The sequence below is a fragment of the Chiloscyllium plagiosum genome, chromosome 13 (genome assembly GCF_004010195.1).
Source record: "Chiloscyllium plagiosum isolate BGI_BamShark_2017 chromosome 13, ASM401019v2, whole genome shotgun sequence".
Classification (NCBI taxonomy): Eukaryota; Metazoa; Chordata; class Chondrichthyes; order Orectolobiformes; family Hemiscylliidae; genus Chiloscyllium; species Chiloscyllium plagiosum.
In genome coordinates, this window is record NC_057722.1 from 47,299,574 (window position 1) to 47,314,106 (window position 14,533).

A 14,533-nucleotide genomic window follows, 5' to 3' on the forward strand; every position below is an offset into this window, starting at 1 on the left:
TCTCCGCCCGGAGGCTCCCTGCCTTCATTCCTGATGAAGGGCTTTTGCCGAAATGTCGATTTTCTTGCTCCTCAGATGCAGCCTGGCCTGCTGTGCTTTTCCAGCACCACTGTAACCTAGACTCTGATCTCCAGCATCTGGAGTCCTCACTTTTGCCTAGTTGACATTACATTCAAGCAGCAATGCTTCATGACCCTGGGATTACTTTACAAGAAGAGCAAAGCAAATGCATTTGCAAAGTTGGGCGAAGAAGACTCTGCAATTAATTCTAGAAAGTTTCAGCACCATTTCTAGGAATTTTAATTTAAAGAGCTATACGCTAGGAATAGTATTAATAGCCATTATTGTAGTTTTGCAGTGATTGTGGAGAGACCAAATGAAACTCCGGTTCTTCTGATAAATGATCCAACTTATTATATTTCAGGTTGCTATTTTGATGGGGACAAGAAATGGCATCCTGCTGGGACAACCTGGCATCCATTTGTACCACCCTTTGGCTATGTAAAATGTGCAGTGTGCACTTGTAAGGTATGAGCCCTCTGCAGACTCTTATAAACTTTCATAAATCAGATGAGGATTTTTCCAATTAATAAAAGTTCTTCAGAATATTTTTATGGGAGATGTTAATGAACTTACCAATTATTCTGACATCAGCAACATCTACTTAGTGAACATAATGGTGAGGTCGTTCTTTTGAGCTGATCCTGTTCAGCTGCTGTCATGTTTAGGAAAGAATGGCAGGAACCTCTTTTACATTTGTCAAGAGTGTTTCAGTGTTCTACTAAAGTGCAGGATGCTGGTGATATAATGAAACATGAAGATAGTTGAAAGTACAATGCGCAATATTGATATGGATTAAAAAAAACATTTTAATTATGTAAACTAAGCTAAGGGGAGACAAAATACCAGGACCCTTAGGCTACAACCTGGGATCCTGAAGTAGTTAACGGAAGTGCAGGAGCCCTAGAAATTATATCTCAGTACTCCATTTAGTGTATGTTCGTGGAGTATTGATGTGTGGCAATGTACATTAATTTTTTTAGAAAATAAAATTGGGCTATTTCAAGTAATCTCTGGTAAGTAGTATTTTGAATATATTAATTAGAAATGAAATGAACAAGTGTACACTGTGTAAGTAAATATTTTATTACAAAAGCAGCAAAATAATTCAAATTATGTTTGAAGGTTTTTGATATGTGTCAATTATTATATAATTAATTATACTATATTTAATTTAATATCAAAATATTTTTACATTTCGTTCATAGGGGGCTACTGGGGAGGTTCACTGTGAGAAGGTTCAATGTCCTCATCTACCATGTAGCCAACCTGTTAGAAAGAATGTATCAGACTGCTGCAAAGAGTGCCCAGGTTAGTAGATTTAATTTTCTACCATCTTTTATGTAAGTGAGGAAAAGACTTACATTTATGTATAACTTCTTGCAAGCTCAGAACATCTCAAAGTGCTTTATAGCTGATAAGTTACTTTTGATCTGTTGTTACTGTTCTAATAAAAGATTTTAAAGGACCTATCCACTGAGATCCAAATTAATCAAGTTAAACTGTTTAATGTTTCTGAATGAATATTTGCTCAAATGTGATTGTCAGGCAACATCAGCAACATAACAAAACATGCCCCAAAGTACCCACATACATTGCCCGTCTAGAATAAACTGTACATTTTTGTGGATAGACACCCTGAACTTTCTTCTGAAATTTGCTTTTTTACCACAGTTACAGAGATTGCCCCTTTTGACCACACAGACATGATGCAGGCTGATGGGCCCAGGCCCTGCAAATTTGGGCGTCATACATACATGAACAATAATAAATGGCATCCTGAAGTTCCTCCGTTTGGGGAAATGAAATGCATTACTTGCTGGTGTGATGTAGGTATTCTATTTAACATTAAGAATCATATGCCTCAGACCACATCAAAAGTGCTGATATTGCTTGAAATGTTGAGTTACTACTGGAGAATTCATGAAAATGCATATTTTGCATCAAAGGTTTATATTTGTTCAATTGATTTCAAAAGTAAGGTAATGAATTATAGTTTTACGATTTTCTGTAAGATTTATGAATAATTATAATGAAAGTTCCATACAATAAGCTCTTCAAGAATGCTTTTTGTTAGTTCAGTAAGTTAGTTCAATAATGAGCAACATTTGTTAGAAATAATAAGTAGACAATATGATATATTACAGCATCACTCTACAGTGTCAGACTGGATTGGTAGGACATTGTTTCAGTTTCAGAGATTAGCCATATCAATGTCAGGAGATACAAAATAACAGAGCATTATTGCTGAAAAGGAGAGGAAATCAATAACAGAGCTACTCTTTTACCTTTTTAGGTCATAGAATCCCTACAGTGTGGAAGCAGGCCATTTGGCCCTTTGAGTCCACACCAACCCTCTTAAGAGCTTGCCACCCATCCCTAGGGCCCTGAACTTCCCCATGGCTAACCCACCTAGCCTACACACTTCGGGCAATATGGCACAGCCAATTCACCTAATCTGCACATAGTCATAGAGTCATAGAGATGTACAGCATGGAAACAGGCCCTTCGGTTCAACCCGTCCATGCCGACCAGATATCCCAACCCAATCTAGTCCCACCTGCCAGCACCCGGCCCATATCCCTCCAAACCCTTCCTATTCATATACCCATCCAAATGCCTCGCTCCAGGGAAAACAGCCCCAGCCTGTTCAGCCTCTCTCTATGCTCAAATCCTCCAAACCTGGCAACATCCTTGTAAATCTTTTCTGAATCCTTTCAAGTTTCACAACATCTTTCCAATAGGAAGGAGACCAGAATTGCATGCAATATTCCAACAATGGCCTAACCAATGTCCTGTACAGCCGCAACATGACCTCCCAACTCCTGTACTCAATACTCTGACCAATAAAGGAAAGCATATCAAATGCCTTCTTCACTGCGACTCCACTTTCAAGGAGCTATGTGTGAGGAAAGCAGAGCACCTTGAGGAAACGACGCAGGCAAGGTGAGAATGTATAAACTCCATACAGCCCAAGGGTGGAATTGAACCCAAATCTCTGGCACTGTGAGGTAGCGATGCTAACCAGTGAGCTACCATGCCGTACCTCTTTCCTGTTGATTAACAGCAGTGTTGGTAGAAACTTTGGAGAGGACTGACTCTTTCCTTTAGCTGGTGCCTATCTTCAAGAGAGCAAAGACAAGTCAACTAAGAGAAAAAAGAAAACCAGAGGGTAATAATGCTCTAAACATTTAACTGTTTCTAAACTAGTTGAAATGCAATAGCATTATTTATTATTTTTGACATTTATTTAGAAAAAGTACAGAAAAATATCTTTCAATAGGCATTTAAAAAAAGCAGTTCACAGACCATGAAGTACTTTGAAGTGTAGTCATTGTTGTGAGAGGGAAATGTAGGAACTAATTAATGCACAGCATGATTCCACAAAAAGCAATGAGCAAGATCATCTGTTTTGGTGAAAACCAGGGGAGAAATGAGTAACTCTTTAAATAATGCTGTTGTATCAGTTAAACTCAGCTGAGAGTGCAAATGGGATCCCAGGTTAACAACTTAATTGAAAGACAGCTTGTGGAAAAATTCAGTGCTCCCTCAGTACTACACTAACTATACACTTAAGTCTCTGGAGCCAAATTTAAATCTGCAATTCGTCTGACTTCTTGATAACAATTTTGTTAGACATGCAATTAAGAATAATTGGAATCAAACAGTGCAAGAATACGATAACAAATAATTGTGTTTTATTTTGACATTTTAGGAAGGGTCCACAAAGTGTCAACGAGAGAAGTGTCCAGTACTGACATGTGAGAACATTGTAAAGCAACAACATAAATGTTGTCCAGAGTGTGAAGGTAAAATTCAGCAGATTTGAAAGCACTCCATCCTGGTAGACATTTCTGAAACCTCATTAAGGGAGCTTGATTTAGAAAAGTGCCAGATTGGTAATTGACAGCATGCAAGTCAATGTGGGTGCAGTCCACTGCACATTGCACCCTGAGGAAGCTTGCAATAGATAGAAAAGCTGATGTTCACTTCATGTATGGACAGTATGATGTAGTGATTCTTTCTGGTATCAAAAGGTTCAATAACCTTCTGTCACAGTGGTGAACTACAAACTGTGAGACATGACTGATTACGCTGACTGTAGCTTGGGAAGGCCAGTTGTGTTAAAGGATGAATCACAATGACCTGGAAAGTCATAGGTGATGTTGCCTCTGCCTTTATTAGAGATGTAAGTTGTGGTTGGAACAGGTCACATGGCTCCATGATAACCTCCTTGTGAAGTGAAGATGTTTGAAATGTGGCTCCTCCACAACGTTCATATAGGAAGGAATCCCTGAAGATCCATTTGGGTATGACCTCCTATGGAATCCCCACTCCTCCCTCTTCCCCATCAGTTCCTGCTCTTTGTTGCTGCACCTTTCTGTCTTCCAGGCCCAAAGAGTCTTACCTGATCACCCATGACTACCATAAAAATGTTGTGAAGGTGGATAAAAGCCATTTCACAGAAACAGTTTTTTAGATGTCAGTATTTAATTTTATGACCCAGAAAATGATCCAAGTAAAATCCAAGTTAACAAGCAGCCAAAATAGGACAAAACAGAGAGTGACCTGTGTGTAGGAAATAAGCAGTTTCAATTGTCCATCCTGCCTAGTAGCCTGTTATTCTGAGTTGCAAACAATATTATTACATGACAAGTGAGACACTGGAATGCACCAATGAGATAGAGGAACCTAAAATGAATGTAAGGCTCTTATTTAATTTTTAAAATTAATCCCCAAACATAGCTTTATCATTTGCTTTAGCACTTATGGTGCAACAATTTATTAAAATGTATTTCCGGATGTTCCATGTATATCATCCATCAGAAGTAAGCAGGGAACCAATAACTTTGGTTATAAATTTAAGGGTCCAGTGAATAGCTGATATTTAATCTTATTAATTGCTGAATTTCTCATATTTTACTCCTTTGAGTGGAAGCAAAAAGGAATTAGAGGGGGTCATTTCAGAACAGAAATGCGGAGACATTTCTTCAGCCAGAGAGTGGTGGGCCTGTGGAATTCATTGCCACGGAGTGCAGTGGAAGCCGGGACGCTAAATGTCTTCAAGGCCGAGAGTGATAGATTCTTGTTGTCTAGAGGAATTAAGGGCTACGGGGAGAACGCTGGTAAGTGGAGCTGAAATGCGCATCAGCCATGATTGAATGGCGGAGTGGACTCGATGGGCCGAATGGCCTTACTTCCACTCCTATGTCTTATGGTCTTATGGTCTTATGGAAGAAATGGAACTTGTGGTTTCGCTTTGCAAAACTGCCTGCAGGATAAACCATATTGCAATTTCTTAGATCTATCTATGAGATGTCTAAGCTGTTAGTAGACTGGCCAAGACAGACTGTTCATCTAATTCATAAATGCCTTTGAAGTCATATAGGAGGCAGTGGTTTCTCTTGATGAGGTGTTGTGAATGAAAAAGAACTCTGAAAGAGTTGAAATGCAATCTGTCATAAATAATGATCTGCTTAATTTTTTTTTGTTTAGGCACCTTTAAATATTACCTCCAGCAGTCTTTTCCACTTCATTAAGTATCTATTTTATCTTTAGATCTGACTTCATATTATGATGAAGATGGAGAGAAGTTAAAAGGCCGAAAGAAGGGGAAAAGTAGCTGGAATGCCAAACCATCGTTGGACTGACTTTTTCTAAATGCATTGCATATGCCAGTGGACAGCGAATGCATGTGATATGCAGCATGCTATGATGTCTTCTTCAGTTGGTCAATCTGGGGTTTTGAGTACTTCATTTGAAAGCTCAGTGAAGAGAAATGGCTAATTTAAGCACACTCAGCAGATTTAGTGCTTGGCACAGTTAATCAAAGGAAAACCAAGATATTGAACACCATCAGCAAGTCTGTGATTTGCTCTTCATGCTGAATTCGTAATTGTTTACCTCATGTCCTCTGGTCCTGGTTTGAAGGAACATAGTCATAACCTGCATGAATCCTATTTGTTACATGAAGTTCAGTTTGGAAGAGCTTGCAAAAGTTGTATGGATGGGTGAAAGGTGACATATCCTTCCTTAAAGCAGCTCAGCAACCCGTGATCAATTATTTCTTCCTCTATTCTAGTGACATTGATAAATAAGGAATGAATTTATTGTATATTGTTAGCCATTTTTATTTTTCAAATGAGAAAACTTTGTGCTTCTCATCTGTATGTTAAATGTTTCTTGAAATGCAAATAGACAATCATGTTATTAAAGCCAAGAGAATCACATGGGAGTGTGAACTCCATCCAGTGAGGGATTTCCTGGGAACGAGGCTCAGAACACAATGAATGAAAGAAGGTGATTTTTTTTGTACCTTTTAACAATTTACTGATAAGTTTCTGTTGCAAATCGCAAGTGGGAGAAGCTGTTTCATTCGTGTGACTTGATCACCATTACAATTGATCTTCTTTACCTTTACTGTGGATAAGATGTGCTTGTGTGATTGCCATTTGTGTATGTGAAACCCCAGGGATGAAAGTGTCAAATAATTGATGTGTTGGCTTATGTGTACGAGGTGATTCACATGCGCACCATCAGCAAGCACCAACTGCATTCTTCATAAATTCCTCATAAAGACTTCATTTGTAAACCTCTCGAAGGAGGCTTTCATTGAGAGTGTTAAGTCTAACTATGAAATAGGTTGAGTGTGGTGAGAATAAAGAAGGATTAGTGAGGACTGTGCCTGAGGGCCACCTGCTAATATTCAGTGTAAATCACAGCATTGAAATGGAAGTGTGCCCTCCCTGCCTGAACTGTATGTACCAGTATCAATGTGAATAATGACCTGGATACTGCTGTAGGTGAAACTGTGGAATGTAAATAATGTAAGTGCTTCAGTTTTCATTGTTTTCATCAATATATTTCTATTTAACAAAAGAGTGCCATCATGTACTTGCTGATAAAAGAGAAAGCAAATTACACTTCAGTGCGGGGGGGGGGGGGAGGGGGGTATATTTGAAATCTTGTTTTCGGTTTGTTTTTCAGTAAATCATGCATAATAAAAATGGACCTTTAGTTTTGAGTGAGAGGCTGCCCATAAAGAAAACAGAATTTAGTAAAAAATTGAACAACAAATATAATTTGAAGAAATAGTGATAAATAGAAACTCAAAGATGAAACAGACCAATTGCCCTATTCTGCTCCCCAACCATCCCAACCCTATAGTTGGTATATGTACACAGTGGTATGGTGCTAAGCCATGGGAAGATGCAAGTTCCAGATTTTAAAGGTAAACTCAGTCTCTAATCTATTGGATACAGAAATTAACTGGCCATCTAACCCATACCTGCAAATAGGATCTTGCTTTGCACATTTGATGTCATTTTTTGCATACAGAACAATAGTGCCTGCATTTAAAAAATAATTAAGTGCTAGTATTACATTTTGGGTCATACTGAGTATGTGAATGGTGTAAAATAAATGCAACTTCTTTCATTTTTTAAATGGTTGAACCTTGATGGCCATTTTAAATTCCCCTCTCTGCTTCTCTGTCAGAGGAGTTAGTTTGCTTAAAGCAAATTCCTCTATTAAAATATCATAAAGAGAAGTTTCTGATAGGCTCAATAAGGGGTTGTGTCGTACAATCCCACTGATTAATTCTGGATTAATGTAAAAGAATGGAGTTAGGGCTAACTTGAGGCTACATTTAACCTTTGACACTGGTAGGCAATGTCCATCATCAAATTGACTAAAATCCACGCAATAAAGTTTAGATAATCTTTTTTGAGTAAGACCATTTGAAAATCTTCAATGTGGCTTTCAGAAAGTTTCATAGTTTAATAACTTTATAACAAATGTAGTTTACTGGAGTGTGGGAGGTTGAGGGTGACCTTATAAAGGTTTTTAAATCCTGAGGGGCATAGATAAGATCAATAGCAAAGGTTTTTCCTCAAAGGTAGGGGAGATCAAAACCAGAGGGCATAATTTTAAGGTAAGCAGAGAAAGATTTATAAGGGACCTGAGGGGCAACTGTTTCACACAGAGGTTAGTTCGTATGTGGACTGAACTGCTAGAGGAAGTGATCGATACGGGTGCAGTTACAAAATTGAAATGGTACATGAATAGGAAAGGTTTAGTGAGATATGGGCCAAATGCAGGCAAGTGGGACTAGTTTAGTTTAAAATCATTTGACACCAGGTTATAGTCCAACAGGTTTATTTGGATGCACTAGCTTCTGGAGCGCTGCTCCTTCATCAGGTAGCTAGCAGAGTTAGGATCCTACTCCACAGCTACCTCATGAAGAAGCAGCAGTCCAAAAGTTAGTACTTACAAATAAACCTGTTGGACTATAACCTGGTGTTGTGTGATTTTTAACTTTGTCCAACCTAATTTAACACTGGCACCTCCACATCATAGTTTAGTTTAGGAAACCTGGTCAGCATGGACAAGTTGGACCGAAGGGTCTTTTACCATACTGTATGAATCAGTGATTCTATCAAATGGTTCTTTCTAAACTAATTAGAATTTAACTTTTAGCCATGTAATGCAACCTAGAGGGTGAGTTAGCTCAGTTGGCTGGATGGCTGGTTTGTAAGGTAGGGTGATGCCAACAGTGTGGTTTCTATTCTTTTTCTAGCTGAGACCACTATGAATGCCCTATCCTAATCAACCTTGTGTCTCCCTTGTTGCATGGAGATCATCAGATTAAACCCACCATAGGTCACCACCACCCTGCCTTTACTGGGAATATGGTGACTCAACTTTTATAAACTAATAACCAATCAAAGATCTAGATATTTATTTTAAAACATTTCATGTGGTAATTATGTTAAGCATATGAATTATATGGTTACATATTCAATATATTCTACGCTTAGTATTCTGACAGTGATAATCATGCCTGTTAACCACCAATACAATCAGAGAAACTGCTGGAAAACATGTACAGGTCTGGCAGCATCTGTGCAGAGAGAAACAGAGTCAAATGAAAACTGAAAGAAGTATGGATTCTAGAAATCAGAAACAAAAACAGAACTTGCTGGAAAATCTCATAGGTCTGGCAGCATCTGTGGAGATAAAACAGATTTAATGTTTCAAGCCCAGTGACCATTCCTCAGAACTGATTGTAGCTAGGAAAAAGTTGTTTTTTATGCAGATGATAGGGTGGGGAGGGGATAAGGAGTAAATGATAGGTGGAGATAGAACCCAAAGAGAGAAAAAACAGTTGGACAGACAAAGGAGTGGATAATGATCAGAGTCAAAGAGTGTGGTGCTGGAAAAACACAGCCAATCAGGGAGCATCCAAGGAGCAGGAGAGTCAACGTTTCGGACATAAGCCTTTCATAAGCTCCTTGGATGCTGCCTGATCGGCTGTGCTTTTCCAGCACCACACTTTTCAACTCTGATCTCCAGCATCTGCAGTCCTCACTTTCTCCTAGTGGATAATGATCAGCTTGGGAGAATGAATAGCTACTAATGGGGACGGTTGCTGGCACTTCAACACATCATCTTGTTCTCTGGCCAACATCTCTGTTTCAAGCTTGCAGCAGTGCTGCAGCTCAATGCAACATGGAAGAACAGCACCTCATTTTCCACTTGGGAATTCTGCAGTCTTCTGGTCTTGATAGTGAGTTCAATAATTTTAGGGCTTGAGGCGCCTTCTCCCATGTCCTTACCCCAAACCCCACACCACACCTTGTTATCATATGGTCAACTCGTACACACTGAAATAACTCCCCACAGAAGGTGGTATCTCATCACCAAGTCATCCTTTATTTACTTGACACTGGTCCAACTTTCTCAGAGCTAGCTTTCAGAGTGAACAGAACCTGTGACACTCTTGTTAATATCGGTGAGCCAGGGCTCCCTGATTGGGACTGTTAACCTGGTCCAATCAGGGAACTCATATTCTTTGAGGTATACCTGGCTGACCCTGTTACAACCACTGCACACACAATCCATTGTTAGCCACTAATAGTCCCCATTTGTAACTATTCATTCTAGGCTGATTGTTATCTATTCCTTTGTCTGTCCAACTGTTCTCCTCTCTCTCTGGGCTCTATCCCATCTATTGTTTACACCTTACCCCTCGCTGCTTCCTATCTTATGCATAAAAAACAATTTTCTCCTCACCAATATCAGTTCTGAGGAAGGGTCACCAGACCTGAAACATTAACTCTGATTTCCCTCCACAGCTGCTGCCAGACCTGAGAAACGGAGTCAATTCCGTTCTGAAGAAGTATCACATAAGACTCAAAATGTTAATTCTGTTTCTCTTTTTATTTCAGCTATCCAGCATTTGTAGTATCTTGGTTTAATATAAATACAATCAGGCTTATCTTTTTGTTAACTACAGGTGTCAGCTATCATTCAACTTGAATTTGTCAAATAGTATTTATGAACCACACCTGATCAAAATAATAAGGTTAAAGTCTTGGGTTCCTCAGAAAACACACTAGATATCAGCCCATTCCAAACATTATGCACCTTGGTTTGATTGTGCCTGGAACAGAAAAAAAAGAGATATGCAGATAATCGCCTTGACTTTCTAAAATGCATCTACAGCTATATTTGTTACACTAGCATCAAATGTAATTGACAATACTTGACAATAGCTTTGGAAAAGACGAATACCAGGCGTTCCTATTAATGTTCTATGTCGTGGTCTTTCTGATGAAATGTTGGAGAGGTAACTCAGAATTGAATGTACTGGCACAATTCTGAGCAGTTTGTTTCATCCTGAGGCAGTTGGGAAGGGGAATGAGATTGGTGGAGGGAATGAAAACAATGATTATAGTCTTCCACATATTTAACTGGAGGAAATCACACAAGAATGGACATTGAACAAGCAATCAGGCATCACAGGGAAAGGCAAGATGTTGTCAGATTTTCTGGTTATATGGGGAGAAAGTGAGGTCTGCAGATGCTGGAGATCAGAGCTGAAAATGTGTTGCTGGAAAAGCGCAGCAGGTCAGGCAGCATCCAGGGAACAGGAGAATCGACGTTTCGGGCATAAGCCCTTTTCTGGTTACATGGCATAGGTAAATATTGGAGATGAAACTGAAATGGAACTGAAGTTGAAATGACTATCCCCCCTATTTTCACAGATGTACACTGGCTTCTTGTGAAGCAGTGAATTTTCACTTCAACCTCTTTGTTCTTATTTAAAATGTCTCTGTGGCATCACTCAGCCCTATGTCTGTATCCTTCCTCACCTTTGCATCTCAGCTCCCATTCTCTCCCCATCTTTGGCTCTACCATCAGTAACAGTTCCATACTGCATTACACACCTTTATGGTGAAATTATTTCCTTCAATCTCTTGTTTTGTTTGTCTCTTCTACTTTCTAAGCCTGCCTAATAACTGCTTGTCCACTGATGGCATGGTCACTTCCCATCAGTTTTCTCCATTTAGCCTAAGTCAGTGTTTGCATGTGTTCCTTCTTTATCCACTCCTCAGGTCATACAGTCATAGAGCCATAGAGATGTACAGCATGGAAACAGACCCTTCAGTCCAACTCATACAGACCAAATACCCCAACCCAATTGAGACCCACCTGCCAGCACCCAGGCCATATCCCTCCAAACCCTTCCTATTCATATACCCATCTAGATGCCTTTTAAATGTTGCAATTGTACCAGCCTCCACCACTTCCTCTGGCAGTCCATTCCACACGCACCACCGTTTGTGTAAAAAAGTTGCCCCTTAGGTCTCTTTTAAATCTTTCCCTTCTCACCCTAAACTATGCTCTCTAGTTCTGGATTCCCCCACCCCAGGGAAAATACCTTGTCTATTTACCCTATCCATGCCCCTCATGATTTTATAAACCTTCATAAGGTCACCGATCAGTCTCCGACGCCCCAGGGAAAACAGCCCCAGCCTATTCAGCGTCTCCCTATAGCTCAAATCCTCCAATCCTGGCAACATTCTTGTAAATCTTTTATAAACCCTTTCAGGTTTCACAACATCATTTCGTTAGGATGCAACATGACCTCCCAACTCCTGTACTCAAAACTCTGACCAATAAAAGAAAGCATACCAAATGCCTTCTTCACTATCCTGTCTACCTGTGACTCTACTTTCAAGGAGCTATGAACCTGCGCTCCAAGGTCCCTTTGTTCAAGAATACTCCCCAGGAGCTTACCATTAAGTGTATAAGTCCTGCTAAGATTTGCTTTCCCAAAATGCAGTACTTATTGCAATTGCATTTATCTAAATTAAATTCCATCTGCCACTTCTCAGCCCATTGGTCCATCTGATCAAGATCCTGTTGTAATCTGAGGTAACCTTCTTCGCTGTCCACTACACCTTGGTGTCATCTGCAACCTTACTAACTATACCTTAATGCTCACATCCAAATCATTTATATAAATGACGAAAAGTAGTGGACCCAGCACCGATCTTTGTGGCACTCCACTGGTCACAGGCCTCCATTTGGAAAAACAGCCCTCCACCACCACCCTCTGTCTTCCACCTTTGAGCCAGTTCTGTATCCAAATGGTTAGTTCTCCCTGTATTCCATGATATCTAATCTTGCTAACTGAAGTCTATATGGATCACATCTACCACTCTGTCCTCATCAATCATCTTTGTTACTTCTTCAAAAAAACTCAACCAAGTTTGTGAGACATAATTTCCCACGCACAAAGCCATGTTGACTATTCCTAATCAGTCCTTGCCTTTCCAAATACATGTACATCCTGTCGCTCAGAATTCCGTCCAACAATTTGCCCACTACCTTCCAACAACTAGCCTACTACCAATGTCAGACTCACTGGTCTATAGTTCCCTGGCTTGTCCTTACCACCTTTCTTAAACAGTGGCACCATGTTAGCCAACCTCCAGTCTTCCAGCACCTCACCTGTGACTATCGATGATATAAATATCTCAGCAAAAGGCCCCAGCAATCACTTCCCTAGCTTCCCACAGAGCTCTAGGGTACACCTGATCAGGTCCTTCGGATTTAAACATTTTTATGCATTTCAAGACATCCAACACTTCCTCCTCTGTAATATGGTGACATATTGTAATATTTTCAAGATGTTCCCCAATATTTCCCCACATTCTATATCTTCCATGTCCTTTTCCACAGTAAACACCAATGCAAAATACTCATTTAGTATCTCCCCCATCTCCTGTGGCTCCACACAAAGGCTGCCTTGCTGATCTTTGAGGGGCCTTATCCTTGCCCTAATTACCCTTTTGTCCTTAATGTATTTGTAAAAACCCTTTGGATTCTCCTTAACTATGTTTTCCAAAGCTATCTCATGTCTCCATTTTGCCCTCCTGATCTTCCTCTTTGGTATATCCTACTGCCTTTATACTCTTCTAAGGATTCACTTGATCTCTCCTGTTTATACCTGACATATGCTTCCTTCTTTTTCTTAACCAAACCCTCAATTTCTTTAGTGATCCAGCATTCCCTATACCTACCAGCCTTTTCTTTAACCCTAACAAGAATATGCTGACTCTGGACTCTCAGCTCATTTCTGAAGGCTTCCCATTTTCCAGCTGTCCCTTTACCTGTGAACATCTGCCTCCAATCAGCTTTTGAAAGTTCTTGTCTAATACCATCAGAATTGGCCTTTCTCCAATTTAGAACTTCAACTTTTAGATCTGGTATATCCTTTTCCATCACTATTTTAAAACTAATACAATTATGGTCGCTGGCCCCAAGGTTCTCCCCCACTGACACTTCAGTCACCTGCCCTGCCTTATTTCCCAAGAGTAGGTCAAGTTTTGCACCTTCTCTAGTAGGTACATCCACATACTGAATCAGAAAATGTTCTCGTGTACACTTAACAAATTCCTCTCCATCTGAACCTTTAATACTATGGCAGTCCCAGTCGATGTTTGGAAAGTTAAAATCCCCTACCATAACCACCCTATTATTCTTACAGATAGCTGATATCTCCTTACAAATTTGTTTCATGAAATGACTTGACACGTTTGCAGTTTTCAACAAGTGCAGCTTCACAATTGCGAGTTGTTGGTGTTTGTGCTGCAGGAAAATTGAACTATTTCATTTTCGTTAAATGAGTTTGTATTTGGGGAAAGGAGGCTGTTTGTTGTATTTCCCCCACAAAAAAGGTAGGTACATTTCATGGGAGGCTTCTGTCCACAAGCTCTACTAAGATTTCTCACACAATTCTCTGCTGCTCACCTCATTAAGTATGTAGCAGCTCTCCAAGCTATTACCCCCAATGTGATCCTGCTATCAGCAACAGTGGAAGTGCAGTTGTGCAGGTGCAGCATGCTAGGGTTATGAAGTACAATCTGTATAGAGAGCAATACAAGGCTGTCCCAGACCGGTCTAAACATCGGAACCAGATCTTGAGGAGGCCTATCTACTGTTCCACGATGGCACTGTGGAAAGATGGGCAACATGTATTCATCCTGGAGGCTTCCTGCCTCTATTCCTGATGAAGGGCTTTTGCCCGAAACGTCGATTTTCCAGCTCCTCGGATGCTGCCTGACTTGCTGTGTTTTTCCAGCACCACTCTGATCTAAACATGTATCCATGTTCAGCCTCA

The 14,533-nt window shown here is 40.0% G+C and overlaps 1 protein-coding gene across 2 annotated transcripts in view; it reads left to right on the forward strand.

Moving 5' to 3' along the window:
• The window catches only part of chrd (chordin), a 45,116-nt gene extending 38,238 nt beyond the window's left edge, over positions 1-6,878 (forward strand). Inside the window, exons 19-23 of one of the 2 annotated variants that reach the window (XM_043702940.1) lie at positions 425-528; positions 1,269-1,371; positions 1,735-1,889; positions 3,776-3,869; positions 5,620-6,878. In XM_043702940.1, the coding sequence (XP_043558875.1) occupies positions 425-528; positions 1,269-1,371; positions 1,735-1,889; positions 3,776-3,869; positions 5,620-5,711 (548 nt within the window). In that variant the 3' untranslated portion in view covers positions 5,712-6,878. The remainder of the gene's footprint in view (positions 1-424; positions 529-1,268; positions 1,372-1,734; positions 1,890-3,775; positions 3,870-5,619) is intronic. The other variant, XM_043702942.1, reaches the window with a different exon arrangement.
• The last annotated feature ends 7,655 nt before the right edge of the window (positions 6,879-14,533 follow it).